Here is a 14,942-nt window from a genome sequence, read left to right on the forward strand (position 1 = left end):
AAACACAAAGGATTTGTTAGTGCCCCAATGTGCTTTTTCATAATTAACAAATAAGCTAAGCATAGGTATAGGTTTTACAATGATGCTTCATGATTCAAGGAAGGAAACTTGCCTCACAGTAAAGAATGGCAGAATTCACAAAACTAACCCATCCTAACTTCCAAGTATCACAGCTAGATACTTGTATTACACAATCTAGTTGTCCTCCTTTACATGCTAAATATAGTTCTAGTTATTATCAATGCTTTACGTCATAAAAAAATATGCAGATCGATGAAGAAACCAAGGTCTAATGACTAGACCGAGTCACATGCTTGTGAGGCAAGCAGCATAAGAGCAGAACGAGGTTACAGGTGGAATTTCCCGTCTCTCCTTTCTCTCTGACGTCATGTCCAATGGCAGGGGTTCATTGCTGCTCCTGCTGCCTAGCAATCAAACGTGTCTGACAAGGTGATACTCAGGTGTCAACGGCTTGGGCTGGTTCAACAGTAGCATACAATTAAGGAACTTTGCAATCAGCAGTTCCCCTGCAAGCCTTTAACAGAAAACAGACAGACGTGGGTATTTTTCTACATGTGGAAAAAAGGGGGAAGTTCAACAGTTTTGTTTCTCTTTTCACAAGTCAGTTCCTGCATTTATGCAAGTCATTTGAGGTTTCAGCCTTCCCATATGATTGTTTGTTTAGCATATGAACATTGCCATCTTGTGGTTATTTCTAAGGCATTAATTTACACCTACAAGCAAGGATCATTGAGCAGATTTGGTGGCCATGAGAAATTGTGAGTCATTACGCAGTTATTGAGGTTGAAATTGCATGTGTGGGCACTAAAGCACCAGATAACAGAACTTCATATTAGCTCTTGATACTCAAACATCTCTGAGTTTTGTAAGAAGTTTGTTGTTTGTTTTCAAAGATTACCACATACACCAACTTGCAACCAAAAAAAAGCTACTATATTCCCTTTCTGCAGCAAGGCTGCTCTGAAAGCTTATTATGAAACTGGAGTGCTGCTTTCTAAATGGGATAAGAGCTCAGTTCTTCTTTTTGTGTAGTTAAATCAATATCCAGAAGCCCATTAAGCCAGGCGGGTACATCTTGGGCAAGGAGACATATCTGATGTCTGAGGAGCCCTTCAACACTTAAAGAAACACAAGGACTCTCCATTGTTGTCCTGGGTCATCTTCAGACTCCTCAGCTGCTCAGGCTGCTGATGGTGACATCACTGTCACAAGATAAGAAGGCTAACAGGAACTGCTTTAGCCTAAACCACACAGTACTCTATCCGCAGAGTGCTCAAGTCCACACAGATGAAGCCTATGCAACATTAAAGCAATGAAAAGCAGAGAGGAAAGGGGCAAAGTGTGGGCAGCAGCGTAGCAAGATGTTCCTAAAACAAGGAGCACATGTTTGAAACAAACAAGACTCCACACTGGAGTATATTTGGAAAGTCTTGTTCTGGATAATTGCTTTCAGTGGATTGAAGTTTCCAATTATCCACAAGCCTCTCTGCCAGTGTTCCCACCATGGGAAGTCTAAAGGGGAGAGGGGTGGGTGAAGGACTGGTGGGTCCAGCTGCTCCCGTCTCTAGTGGGGCCGTCAGACTAAAAGCTCTTAAATCCCCCCACCTCTTCCCTCTGCGTCACGGCCTCCTGCTCCGAAGGGCCGGCCAATCAGACGGTGTTTGTCGTTCCCATGATACAAGCATCTCAGAGCAAAAATGTAAACATCTGGCAAACATTTAGACTCACTACAGAATAGGGCTGATCAACACTTCTGTCAAGCATGCCGGATCTATATTTGTGTAAATCAGTAAACATTCATTGATCCTGCAGAGACAGAGAGACCCCTGTGAGGAAACCTCAGGGTGTTTCAGTACAACATACTTTCTCATAGCATATATTTGTATTTTATTCAAGAACATTTCAGGAAATTATGAAAATTGTACATAATTACGTAGCTGAAGTTGAAATTACACATTTAAACAGCTCTGATCTAATGTAACAGAAAGGCCAAAAAAAGACAACCAGCTCACCATGACTGCAGACATGAAAAATGACATTCATGCTTAGAAAATTATTCAAATGAGCAGTCATTTCATCTGTAATCTCACTTAATTGCAGTCAGAGATAGAAGATATGCCAATTTGAATATTGCTCTAACTGGCTAGTTATGCACAGACTCTCAATTTCCACACTTTCTAGGCCTATAGTTAGTGCAGCTGACCTGGGGTCAAGGCTATATTTTTCATAATGGAGGACAAAATGAAAGCTCTCATCTAGTAAAACAAAAGTGGAGACAGAAAAAGTGCCCTGGTACTCTTCTGTTATAGCTGATCTGAACTATTTTTCACACACTCATACAGACACACACCATCACACCATGTAGTCACATGCCAGCTGACTGACACAAAGGGGAGTCACAGAAATCTATGGAGTAGTAAAGCAAGGCAGAGCAAAGCCCTGCAGGTCGTGTGGCAGCTTCTAGTACATCATATCGGTTCAGTCGTGTTTCTTTAGAGTGCATTTAGTATATAAATGCTTACATGTGGTGACAAAACACATTATTTCCTGTATCCATAAAAAGAAAAATGTACATTAAGGCGATCTCAACGTTAGCACCCACGCTGTTAGTCACAAAAAAAAACAAGCAATTACTGTAAAACATGCCTTTTAAATCCCAGATGTACTTACCCCAGCAGAAGTTATCAGTACATTATATTCCCCGGCTTTGTATAGCCAGTAAGAAGCTGTTCTCTTATTTTTTAAGAAGCGGCGACGTTAGAAAAACATCCCTGGAGCGAGTTGGAGACTTTACGGTGCTACAGCTACATCATCACACAGTCACCGGTCAGCTTACCCTCCCGCTGCTTTCGTGTGCTTGCTGACACAAGGTCGAGGTTTTCTCCGGCGGGGGCTGATGCGTGGGGAATTCCTATCAGTCACATTTTCCTGGGAAATAGCTGGCCCGGCACCAAAGTTTTCCCAAAGCGTGGTAGTAGTACGCGAGTCCGAAGCAGACGGAAGCGGTTTAAGAGCTAAAAGGCGTTTTTTAAAAAAAGTTTCTTAGTTTAAAAAAACGGCAAAAAATGGTTCATAATTTTTATACACGTCATGGAAAATTGTCATTTGCGTGTGTCATGCGCAGCAAAGTTGGATTTTTTCAAGTTATTTACACGTTAAAAGTGAATTAATTTTACTTATACCGTTACGAAGTCGCAGGTGCGATTTTTACAGACAACCCACAGCTTCAGACACAATGTACTTAAAAATTAAGTTGAGAAAAGAGAAAATGACGGTGTTACACGCGAAACTTGGGGTTTAGTTTGAGCAGATTTTGTTCCCCTGTACTCTGTTAATATTACGACAGGCGTCATGGAGATATAAAGTGGGAACAGGCATCTTCCGGGAATGTCCAAGCCCTTGTGAGATGAGAGCAACTGACGAAAACTCCCTGACGGGCGGGGTCGATTCCCTGGAAATATTGACCGCATGCTGTGCCAGACGTATCAAATAGGAAAAAAAAATTACTGAATGGTTTTATGTATTGCTTGTATTACTACCAATGTCAAATCATCATTAAAAGCCTAAATACTAGAATTTGAGACAAAAACAGCAGTTCCCATACCGGGAGTCGAACCCGGGCCGCCTGGGTGAAAACCAGGAATCCTAACCGCTAGACCATATGGGAAAGTCATGTCTGCCAGGAGGCAACATTACTTTTTCACTGGTTTCCAGATTGGTTAAATCATGATTGTTAGTTATTGTTATCTGACCTTACAATCTTTTATGGTTTCGCGTTATACATTACACGTTTATGTTTATTTATCATTTACATATGTTTAAAGCTATCCTGTTTTGGGTTGCTGTAGCGTATTATATACAACACTTGGGAACTAGGCACCATCTAGTGGTGTTTGGAAAGTATTGTACATTAAATCTCAATGTCTTAGGCACGGGTTACACCTAAAGTAACAGAGCTAACTGGGTATGCATCGAATAGATCACTAAAATAATAAAGTCAGTACTGAACAGGACGACAAACAGAAGATAGGCCCATTTATGAGGCGTTAGCGCGTGCTAATCAACTAACGTGGGTGCAAACATATGACGTAATTTTTGCTGGGATAGTTCAAGTGTAGAGACGGGTTCCACCAACCTACATAAAAACGCTCTAGCGATAGTAAAAACGAGCTTCAATATATTCGTACAAGTACAGGAACATCCAAAAGTTTTATTCTGTATCCACTTTTTAATTTGGCTTTATGTGATTGTACAGTTTACTAATTTCAACGCAAGCGGCGTGAGGTCTCCCTTTCGGGTATTTGGTACAGTCGTTATACTGGCGAGGGGCAGCCAAATATTTGACAAACTAGCCGCAAATCGTTTAGCTTAGCCAGCTAAGAGTTAAAATAATACACCGATTAAAAAAAGAACACGCATTTCATCACGTTTGACCCGCTTAGGTATTTGTTAACGATTTGGGTTTCCATTTAATCAAGATGTCAACTCCAGCAAGACGACGTTTAATGAGAGATTTTAAACGGTAAGCGAAAGGAAAACAACAGAGAAGTAGCTAAGGTTAGCCTCCTGCCGCTAGCTTGTTAGCGTTAGCCCAAACGGCAATCAAAACTACAACACCGCTATTAAACAACAACAATAAAATTCAGGGTCTTAAAAACACGAGATGATCATAAGTGGGTGAAGATTCGGGTAGTACTAACGAATGTTTGACTGGTAAGCTACTGATCTGTAAAGATAATTACGCCGGGGCGCTGACACCGGTGTTAGCAAGGCATCCGGGAGTAGTAACGTTCAGGTAGTGCAATTTAAGAGTCCCGGCTTATTTTAGGTGTCGTAGTACTAACTGAGACGATCACCGAACATTTAGCCTAAACTGTAAACAGCAACATTTCAATATGATTTCAGTTGGATGCGCTTCTAACTTGTAATTAAGGTTGTAGTCAAAGCGAGTAGCCAGGTGGCCCTTCAAATCCAGGTGAAACGTTTAGATAAACTGTTCATATACACACTGATCTGGGAGACCTTCTATCCGTGGGCCTTGACAGAGGGCTACCTGAACCCGAAGATCAGAAACCATCTGCTATGCAGCCACTAAAAACCTGCACAGTATGTTCCAACCACACAGTACTGGTGGTCACAAGGTCCAAAATCTAATCTCTTCTGGGCCACTGTAACACGATATTTATAGTATTTCAGCATACTTCAAGAGCGTGACTAATAGGATGAACTTGAACTGGTTAAATCAGACAGGTAGTGGTTGTAATGGCCCTTCAGATGTGTTTTTAAAAGGACTCTCTTTTTGTTTTTTGCCTCAAAACATTACTCTGAAAAGTTTTAAGTTTCTGTCTTACAGCAGGCAGAAACATTAAACATCATCATAAAAACATGGCTTAAATAAAGCAGAGTAGCTCTGTAAAATATCTCATTAAGGTAAAGCTACACAAAGGAAGAAACACAATGAAACGGAAAATAGTGGAATAATATATATATATATATATATATATATATATAATTGCCAAGCACTAAGTGTATGTTATTGGTAAATATGTAGTGTCAGAGTCCTTTTAGGATTAATACATTAGGAGGTTCATTTTCAGTTTTAAATACTTAACTCGCCTGCCCTAATGACCAGCCTAAGAGGTAATAATAGTAAAGACTTTGACAACTGACTGTTTCAGTCATTTTCTTTACCTGTGATATAACTGTATGTCCATTTTATCTGTCAGGCTGCAAGAGGACCCTCCAGCTGGAGTTAGTGGAGCCCCATCAGAAAACAATATCATGGTATGGAATGCTGTCATTTTTGGGTAAGTTGCTCTAATAAAAGCTATATCAGACTTTTTGTGGCTGTTTTGAAAAGTGCGTTTTTGCAGGTGATTTATCCCCTTTACTGTTTCCTCTTTTGTAGACCTGAGGGAACACCTTTTGAAGATGGTAAGATGTCCATAAAGCCCTTTGCATCCACATAATGCATCTTCCCAACGCTAACCTGACATTAACTCAGCAATAAACCATGATGACTGTTAAGCATAGAGCTTTCGTAGTTGGATCATATCGATTGGTACAGTTTTGAGTATATTTTAGTGGAAGAATTTGTTTTTGTTTTTGGCCAGAAAGCAACAACTGCTTATCGTTATGCATTGATTAATGTATTTATTAATCTTAAACTTTTTAATATTTGAAAAACATTAATAACGGCAGAGAAGACACTATCAATCACCATCAATATACATGGTACTCTATGTCCAAACAATTCTGTAATTTAATTCACGTTGTGCCGTTCCTTCTCTCTCTCAGGAACCTTCAAACTTACCATTGAATTCACAGAGGAATATCCAAATAAACCTCCGACAGTGAGATTTGTCTCCAAAATGTTTCATCCAAATGGTATCTACCAACATACTGAGTTTGAGATATTTATTGATGTTAAAATAATCACGCCCTAAAGTTTTAACATTGTGTGGTCTTCAATGCTCTTTTGCAGTGTATGCAGATGGCAGCATATGCTTAGATATTCTTCAGAATCGTTGGAGTCCAACCTATGATGTGTCTTCAATCTTAACTTCAATACAGGTATCCTGCCGCCTTACAGTAATGAGTACGCAGCTCTGACTCTTACGCCATAAAATGTTATTAGAAACCTAACCCACAGGCATTCTCTGTTGTGTATTTAAAGTCTTTACTGGATGAGCCAAACCCAAACAGTCCTGCCAACAGCCAAGCAGCCCAGCTCTACCAGGAAAACAAACGGGAGTACGAGAAAAGGGTTTCTGCTATTGTTGAACAGAGTTGGCGTGACTGTTGACCCCCGTTGTCGTTGGGAGTATGAACAGTGTCCAGCCCAGAAACAAGAAAACACTGATCAAGAAAATTGACCGATCTCACCAAAATGAAATGACACATCTTAAAATCCTTTGGTATATTTGTCCCCCTAACTGTTGCAAAGTTTGTATGCCGTTGTGTTGTGGCATTCACTCCTGCTGAATGCTGTTGTTGGGCAATAGCGTATGTTTGGTAAAAGTTAATGTACCTTGTTATATCCGGGTTACTTGCTACATGCCCCAACGTTTTGTTTCTCTCTTCTCTCAGCCGTCACTTTTCTACCCATTTATTCATACATGAAGTAATGTGGTCGGATGATAGGGCGACAGATACTTAGATGTGCTTGCTGTGTGGTTTGCTGTGTAGATACTGGCAGTTCATATTCACAAAAAGCAAAGCTGTTCTTGGGTGTTTTGGGGCTCACTCTTCTTGGTTTTGTCTCTGCCTGTCAAAAGCCTTTAAGAGGGATCGAAAATTAACCTGGCATAGACATCTATCCCTCTAACAACTCAGCAGATGCCTTTTGGGGGTCATTTTCTCTCTCAGCTTTTCTTGTAAAGCCATGCCTTTGATTTAAAAGGAAAATAATCTAAACACAAATGTCCCTCTTCAATACAGAGAAAGGATATTTCGTACCCTGTCCAAGCACTTAACTTGGTTTCATAATGCTGACTTTTTAAAGCTGTGTAAACATTTCTATGCTATTTTACAATCTTGGAAATCAGCTGCCATGAAAAGCTGATTACACTGTTTTAAACAGGATGGTGTCCATTTTCAGATTATAAACCTTTGCACCGGTAACCCATGTAACAAACTGTACATTTTCTTGTAAATAAAAATAAATATACACCATTTGTTTGCTACTTATTTCTTAACCCAGAAGAACAAAGTATTTGAATTAATTTCAGCCTCTTTGATGATTCTCAGTTTTAATTTATTCAGTCATTACAGCTGTGAAAACAAGCAGACACGTTGACTGTACTCACATAAACCAACACATCTGACATTAACAAAGATCACAGCTTACAATGTGAAGATTTTCTGCTCATGGATGCAGCTCTTGTACTTGTAAAATGATCTCCATGTTCTGAAATAGCAAACAACATTGCAGGTATTGCTGAATAGATGCCTTATTACTACAGTGGGACTGGTATGAGCACCTAGCTACAGTTTGATGTTAATGCCGTTATAATCCTTGTCTTTGATGAGTTAACTGTCTACCAATGTTCACAAACAAGCAGTGAGAAAAGCTGCATATTCTGCCAGGTTTCTTAAATAGTCACAGAACAAAACAAAAGGTGACAAAAGCCTAAATGTGTTTTTTTTAAACTGGAAAGAATTGCATTAACAGGAGCGTCATTAGGAGATGATACCACAATGCACTGACCACAAGCTCATGTGGAAAAGCAGGAGAGACAAAAAGACTAAATCCATCCTACAGCCCCTGTTAGAGCTAAAATACATTTCATGGCAAAGGAATGCTGAAACCACCAGAGATACCTGAAAGATTCTCATTTATTAACATGTGCTGGAAATTTGTAACATAGTACAAACACAGCAGGTACGCTTGAGTGCAGTTTGCCTTCAAGTCCAAGACGATGAATGCGTCCTTTAAAAAAAAAATATATACGATTTTTCCTATCATGCAAATTCGTGTGAGGTCTGAGGTTTCACAAGCTCATATCGGCCCACCTGTCCTTCCTGTAGAAGTTGACCAATGAGCTGGTCTTTGTGTACTTTGCGGCTGACGACGAGGAAGCGTTGCCGTCCCTGTCCGTACGACTTGCTTCGCAGCCCGTATTTCTGGGATATCTGGTGGATCTGTTTGCGTTCGTCATTGGTGAGGTCAGTGGAGAAGCGGAGATCGTCCTGGCGGTCTGAACTGGCGTAGCTCCGAATGATGTCCTCGATGTCGCGCTTGCTGAGCTGATTTGCGGTTTTATCCGTGTCCATACCCAAACCCTCTCTCGAGAACTGTTCCTTCACTCTGATTGGCTCTGCAATTCCATCCCCGTCGCGGCCCAGACCGCCTCCTTTCCAGCCCATCTTCCGGAGCAGCTGGTTTCCAATGTTGTCTTCCTTTATCTCCTGCCTCGTGGCCTCTTCGCCTGAGCGACCCATGATCTGAGAACGTGATATGGCGTCGCTGTGACCCTCCTTTCTTAAGTTGGATTTGACCACAGCCTGCGTCTGTCTCAGTGTGACTAAAGCCTCCATCGCTGCAATGTGCTTCACTATTTTCTTTGGCCCAATTCCTGCTGCGACATACTGTCCTTCTAAGTAAACTTCACACTTCCAGCGATGATCGGGCAGAACTGTAAACTTGTAGTCAGCAGTCACTTTATTAAACTGAGCGGTATCATTAATAATGCAGATTGCATTGTCAGAGTTTTCCAGGATAACCAGCTCGCTCAGCTTCTTTTTGCCACCTTGTTGCCCGAATCGTCCACCAAAATCTGACTGAATATTTCCTCTGGAGTACTGAGACTGCGGTTGACGTTGCTGCTGCATCTGCTGCTGCATCTGCTGCTGCATCTGCTGCTGCACCTGCTGCATCTGCTGCTGCATCTGCTGCTGCATCTGCTGCTGCTGCCGTTGCGCTTGGTTCAGGCGAAGTTTTCTGACCGCCTCCTGCGCTGCTGCGTGCTTAGAGCTCTTTTTGGTGCCCATCGCCTGTGCCACCAGCTCGCCCTGCAGGAAAACGCTGCACAGCCATTTACTGCTGTTGGGCAGCAGATCAAATTTATAGTCTATCTTCATGCGATTAAAAGCTGCAGAGTTGTTCAGTATGCAGATAGCGTCGTGAGCATTGTCCAACACCACAAACTCTGTCCAGTGCTTATGCTTGTCAGGCTCGTACTGGCCCTTGGAGCTAGGTGTCGGCTTATCTTCCGGGTTGCGGAGTGCAGGCAAAAATGCTGGTGTTGGGCTGTGTAGCTGGCACACAACCATGTCATTAACTACAGTGTGTCTGAATTTACGCTGCACGACACGAACCTCGACTGGTTTCAGGAAAAGTTTTACAGCCTGCTCAGAGGCTCTGTCTCTTGCCCCGTTTTTACTTCCGGAGTATCCAGTAGCGAGATACACACCCTGGCATCTCAGTTCACAGGCGTAGCCGTCTGTCGGTACTTTCTTGTTCTTTGGTAGATCAGCCTGAGGAATATCCTTCAGGCTCACATAAATATACTCAGGGTTGGTTTTGCAGGCCTGGATGCTACGGCTCAACATGAAATTATAGTTTGGTGAGTCACTTCCAGTCATGTACATAGGGTCCCTAAAAGCAACAGCCAGTGCAGATGCTACATTGGCAATCAGCCTTTGCTTCTCATCTAATGTTGGCTGAGATATTGGAAGAGGCTGCAATGAAGAGCCCGACTGAGAAACATTAGGACTGCTCCTCCCCGGGCTATTGTAGACTCTGCTGAACAGCCTGCTCGATGACGGCCTGTCTTGATGGCTGTAGCCCAAACCCTGACGTCCCGAATCCCAGCCTCCTGATCGCCCCCCTCCCCCGTACCCATTGTACCTGGGCGGCTGAGAGTAAGAGTCTGAACTCCAAAAGTTTTGGGCTTCATATTTTGCTGTGTACTCCTGCTGTGTTTTTGCCAAGAAGTTTGACGACGACCCACGACTTCCATAACCCAACCCACTACCTGAAGAAATGTCTCTGTCTCTTTCTCTGTCCCTGTGGGAACCCCAGGAGTCAGATGTGTATGCTGGCACTCTGTCAAAAGCGGGCCTCATTGAGGAGGATCCCTGTGCTCTGCTGCTGCTATTGTACAAAAAGTGTTCAGAGTCCCTCGGACTGTACAGCTCGCTCCTCCTGCGCTCCTTATCGTTCTCCTTCTCATCAGTGTAGGTTCCTCCACTGCTCCCGCCGCTTACGAAGTGCACAGGCTCAAATCGAGGTCTGGAACCAAATTTTGTCAAAGGCATTTTTCTCATGGGCTCCTCTCCTGCAATAAAATGACACAAGTAAGAAATTAAGGAAAAACAAAAAGGACCCATATAATCACAGATGTTTACAAAAAACGTAATAAAGACATCTTTTATAAAACAGAGAACTAACTTATTTTTATTGTTAATTACAGTGGCATTTATCGTCAGGTTCATAAACATATGAAGAGGTAGTGCACAACATGTTAATGGTGTGAGGAGCTGAGCCATATAAGCTTTTCAGACTAACTGTAGTTTTGACACTCTACATTTAGCTAATGATTTCACCAAATGATCTGGCCTTTTAAAACAAATGCCAACATTTTTCATAATGGATTTTTACATGTGCATGTCAGATGTATGCTGAATAGTGCTGTGTGATCTGACTACATGTCTGTCTGCATCTTCAAAACTAAATGATAAAAATTAAAGGAAAAAAAAAAACACTAGCACCTTATTTACAGATAGTGTCATTGCAGGATATCGACATACACCTATTGCATCCCTGGTCTGTAAACAACAACAACAACACAGAACTGTCTTTATACTTTCAAAATAGAGAGCTGCAATGTTGCTGAAACCTGAAGCGTTAAAACACACCTCTGACTCAGGCTTCCTCTGCTATTCCCTGGTATATGGAGACGTATATTTAATCTTTTCTGTCAGCACATAAGCTGTGTGTTCAACTGCTGAACTTGCATTTATCTAAACAGTAGTGCTGGCAGCTGTGCAACTGTGTGTACATTTTCTTATTATTACTATTAAACACAATTAATAACAGCAGGTCCTACTGTCCTGAACTTTGGATGTGTGCGCACTTCAGTGTCGATGATTGGATACAGGAACACTATGAAATTAGAGTGATCTTATTAATTCAATTCATTATTGTTAGTTGTAAGAAGTCTGTAAAAGTCAGTGCTGGCTGAACCACTGAGGCTGCCACTGTAGTGCAGTGGAAAATAAACAAAAGGCTAAATTAAATTAGAGCTTAACTGTAATGTATTCAAACTAATAATAGCAAGGATAACAACCTGTAAACTGGTATTAACAATGAAACATAGTTGGGATGAAGACCATGCCCAGAATGAATAGAATGAAAGAAAATACATAATTCACACAAACACATATTAAATAAAATAGAGAGATGCATAAGGTATATTAAGGCTGTCATTGTTCAGCCAAGGAAAGCATGTGAAAAGGAAAATGTCTCCAGCTTGGGAAAGGGTGAAACTGCAGATCACCTGCAGCCCTTGGTGGATGCAAAATAAAATATAAATAAAATATTGTAATATACTATTGCTGTTATATAAAAAAAAAGATAATAGCATTAATAATGAAATAATATTAATATGAAGAGAGTACAATGACATATGAGATGAAGAAAATAAAGTAAATATCTAAACTAATTATTATATATATATTATTAACTATTGTCAGTGCTGAGTGGCGCTTGGAAACATATCCTGATGACCTATGTGGGATTCACAATGCCACATTTGTGCCCACCTGAGTGGGTATTGGGCTATGCAGAGTGAAGGGTTATGTGTGTGCAACCTACAAATTTTACTTCAGCTCTTTTGTCTCCTATGCGGCGAACTAAAGGGCCCAATAATAGCCTAAACAAGAAAGGCGCACAGACCAGTTTCCCCCGGTAAATATAAACTGTGAAAACTTAGGATCTGCATGGGGCCAGTGCACAGCTATGAGAGCCCTATTATAAAGGACTGAGTAGACTTGCACTGACAGACTGTCATGTCCATAGTGAGGCCATTTTGCTAGAGTTGGATGATGGGAAGATACAGAATAAATCTTAAATTAGTAGCAATATTACATTTATTTTACTTTCTCGTCAAACGTTTTGACTGTGCATTATAGCAGCTTGGTTTGGTCTTGTTGATGAACAAAACTTGACACTGTCTTTGTTCCTGTTTTTAAGATCATGTTGCTATCAAACACAGAAAACTTGCTGTATCTGATGATCACATCCTGGGGAAAACTATGAATTTAAGTTCCGCTGATGTCCCGGAGTAACTTTGGCATGTTAAAACAGAAACAGAAAATGACAGCAACCCAGATAAACACTCACTGCCATCAGAAGAAATATGTCTCTTTTTTGCTTCAGAACTGGGACTTGGCTCAAAGGAGGGCATCTCGCCAGTGTCCGTCCCTTCTGCCATAACCAGCACCGTCCAAGTCAAATCCAGGCCATACCTGTTAATGGGGCCAAGGATTTCAGACAGATTAGGCAAATGTATGTGTTACAGTTTCAGCATAAAGAACCAGAGGTCATCTTTTTCTTGCTGCATTAAGGGGTCACCACACTGGATCATCTACCTTCATCTCTATACCTGCCATCCTCCTCTGTCACAACAACCTTCTACATGTCCTTCTCCTTTCTCTTATCCTCCTGCCTGGCAGCCCCATATTTAACATCCTGTATCCAATATATCCACCATCCCACCTCTGCTCATTTTCAAGCCATCCCAGACTTGCCTCTCTAACGCTGCCTCCAAATCGCTCAGCCCAAGCTGTCCTCTGATATGCTCATTTGTAATCGTGCGCATCCTGGTCCCTCCTAGTGAAAATCTTAGCATTTTCAGCACTTCCACCTCCAGCTCCGAATCTTGTCTTCCTGTCAGTTCCAGCGTCCTGAACCATACATCACAGCAGCTCTCACTACCATCTTGTAAACCTTGCCTTTCACTCTTCTTACTATCCTTCTGCCACTCATCTCTACCCTCTCCAGTCTGCCTGCACTCTTTTCTTCACCTCTCTTGTGCACTGTCCATGTGGGTGGTTGGCCTAAGTATTAAAGCTTGTTCGCTTTCACAACCTCTACTCCTTGTATCTTCACTGTCTTCTTCTCATTTACACACGTGATGCTTCTGCCGACTTTCACTTCTCATCAGTCCATACCTCCACATCCCCAAACTTTCCTCCACCCGGTCCCTAAAGATAACAATGTCATCTGTGAACACCTTATCCAGCCTGGCCTCATCTGTTAACCTGCCCACCATCACTGTAACCAAGAAGGGTCCTCATACATGTCCTGCACCATTCACACACTTCTCTGTCACTCCTGACTTTCTCTCACAGTACCACAGCTTCTCTCCTCGCGCCCTATCACATGCTTTCTGTAGCTCCACAGACACAAATAGCTGGAGGTAACGCGTTCATTCACACTCCATGCGGTTAGCAGAGAAAACGGTCTCCCAGCAACACGTAGAGTCTAAAATACAAAATCCGTGAATGGGCAAAATGTTAAAATACCGCAATTTATATTTTAAGCCTATTATGGATGTTAAAGTGTGAGAAAACAGCTGGATTTCATGCCATCACAATCGCCTCGACATAGTGACGCAGTACACCGACAGCTTCCATCCTATGCAGGGTCCATCCCTCACAAGCAAACACGTTGAACAAGCTAAACACATTTATCAACATTTAAGTTTCTCGTTAGATATCAGTGTAGTGCTCTTACCTTAAGGTGTAGCCTTTGATCCCATCTACATGTACACCTGTCTTTTAACTGAACTGGAAACAGCGCATTTATTCTTACGATCAACCGGCAATTATTATTATCGTGCTAGCATTAGCCTGCTAACTGATTCTGTAGCTTCCAGCTAACCCAGCCCCGCATCAAAAACTTGATCACACTCTTTGATAACAGTTAAAGGATCAAAACAGACCAAAGAAGAAACCGTCTGGTAGGTCTGTTCTCTTACTAACTCTTTCCTGAAAAACTGTAGTTGAAAATGTTACAAAAAACCAGCTTGCAGCTACAGCTACCCATTCAGCTAGCAGGAAGCATCCATTTTCTGGTCCAGCTACAGCAAAATCATGGCGTCTGTCACCGCACTGCCCCAGAATGCATTGCGTTTGATTATTAGAGAGCACATGTAGCGTACAAAACAGGCTCTCGTGGTTTGTGTTTGCAGTGCTTTGCCACAGTCTTGAGCCTCCTCTCATTTCTTTGTATTTTGCTTCCAGTGATCCAGACTTTCTTGGAATTTTTATGGTGTTCAAAAGCAATAGTTCACCAGGCTGAAGAAAACATTTGATTTGTTTACATTTATTTAGTTTAATCTACAGAAGTGTCAAATGTAACATTATGACATACCTATACTAGTAGTTTTGCAGAAACAAGGTGATTCCCAAAG

General features: G+C 41.6%; 3 protein-coding genes and 1 non-coding gene across 5 annotated transcripts in view; 1 reads left to right on the forward strand and 3 right to left on the reverse strand.

Moving 5' to 3' along the window:
• Window positions 1-3,415, reverse strand: part of elf1 (E74-like ETS transcription factor 1) — a 41,359-nt gene extending 37,944 nt beyond the window's left edge. Inside the window, exon 1 of one of the 2 annotated variants that reach the window (XM_005913128.3) lies at window positions 2,858-3,415. The gene's annotated coding sequence lies outside the window, so the exon portion shown is untranslated. The other variant, XM_005913129.1, reaches the window with a different exon arrangement.
• Window positions 3,416-3,616: 201 nt separating this feature from the next.
• On the reverse strand, window positions 3,617-3,688 carry trnae-uuc. Its single transcript has one exon. It is a non-coding gene; the product is annotated as a tRNA-Glu (tRNA).
• Window positions 3,689-4,277: 589 nt separating this feature from the next.
• On the forward strand, window positions 4,278-7,697 carry LOC102289937 (ubiquitin-conjugating enzyme E2 A). The gene is made up of 6 exons (XM_014333894.2): window positions 4,278-4,543; window positions 5,748-5,828; window positions 5,930-5,955; window positions 6,319-6,408; window positions 6,506-6,594; window positions 6,698-7,697. The coding sequence occupies exons 1-6, from the start codon at window positions 4,500-4,502 to the stop codon at window positions 6,824-6,826; spliced, it is 459 nt and encodes a 152-aa protein (XP_014189380.1). The 5' UTR covers window positions 4,278-4,499; the 3' UTR covers window positions 6,827-7,697.
• Window positions 7,698-7,755: 58 nt separating this feature from the next.
• Window positions 7,756-14,639, reverse strand: nkrf (NFKB repressing factor). Its single transcript, XM_005913134.3, has 3 exons — window positions 14,264-14,639; window positions 12,869-12,993; window positions 7,756-10,802 (listed from the first exon to the last, which is right to left on the reverse strand). Exons 2-3 carry the CDS (start codon window positions 12,957-12,959, stop codon window positions 8,485-8,487), a joined length of 2,409 nt encoding a protein of 802 aa, XP_005913196.1. The 5' UTR covers window positions 12,960-12,993; window positions 14,264-14,639; the 3' UTR covers window positions 7,756-8,484.
• Window positions 14,640-14,942: the final 303 nt, after the last annotated feature.

Source organism: Haplochromis burtoni, unplaced genomic scaffold, assembly GCF_018398535.1.
Source record: "Haplochromis burtoni strain Fernald_Lab_line unplaced genomic scaffold, NCSU_Asbu1 Contig_4, whole genome shotgun sequence".
NCBI lineage: Eukaryota > Metazoa > Chordata > Actinopteri > Cichliformes > Cichlidae > Haplochromis > Haplochromis burtoni.

Coding starts and splice junctions, on each gene's coding strand:
- LOC102289937 (XM_014333894.2), top strand. CDS start 4,500: ATGTCAACTCCAGCAAGACGACGTTTAATGAGAGATTTTAAACG. Junction 4,544..5,747: donor TTAATGAGAGATTTTAAACG/GTAAGCGAAAGG, acceptor TTTATCTGTCAG/GCTGCAAGAGGACCCTCCAG. Junction 6,409..6,505: donor CAAAATGTTTCATCCAAATG/GTATCTACCAAC, acceptor GCTCTTTTGCAG/TGTATGCAGATGGCAGCATA.
- nkrf (XM_005913134.3), bottom strand. CDS start 12,959: ATGGCAGAAGGGACGGACACTGGCGAGATGCCCTCCTTTGAGCCAAGT. Junction 10,803..12,868: donor ACATATTTCTTCTGATGGCA/GTGAGTGTTTAT, acceptor ATTTTATTGCAG/GAGAGGAGCCCATGAGAAAA.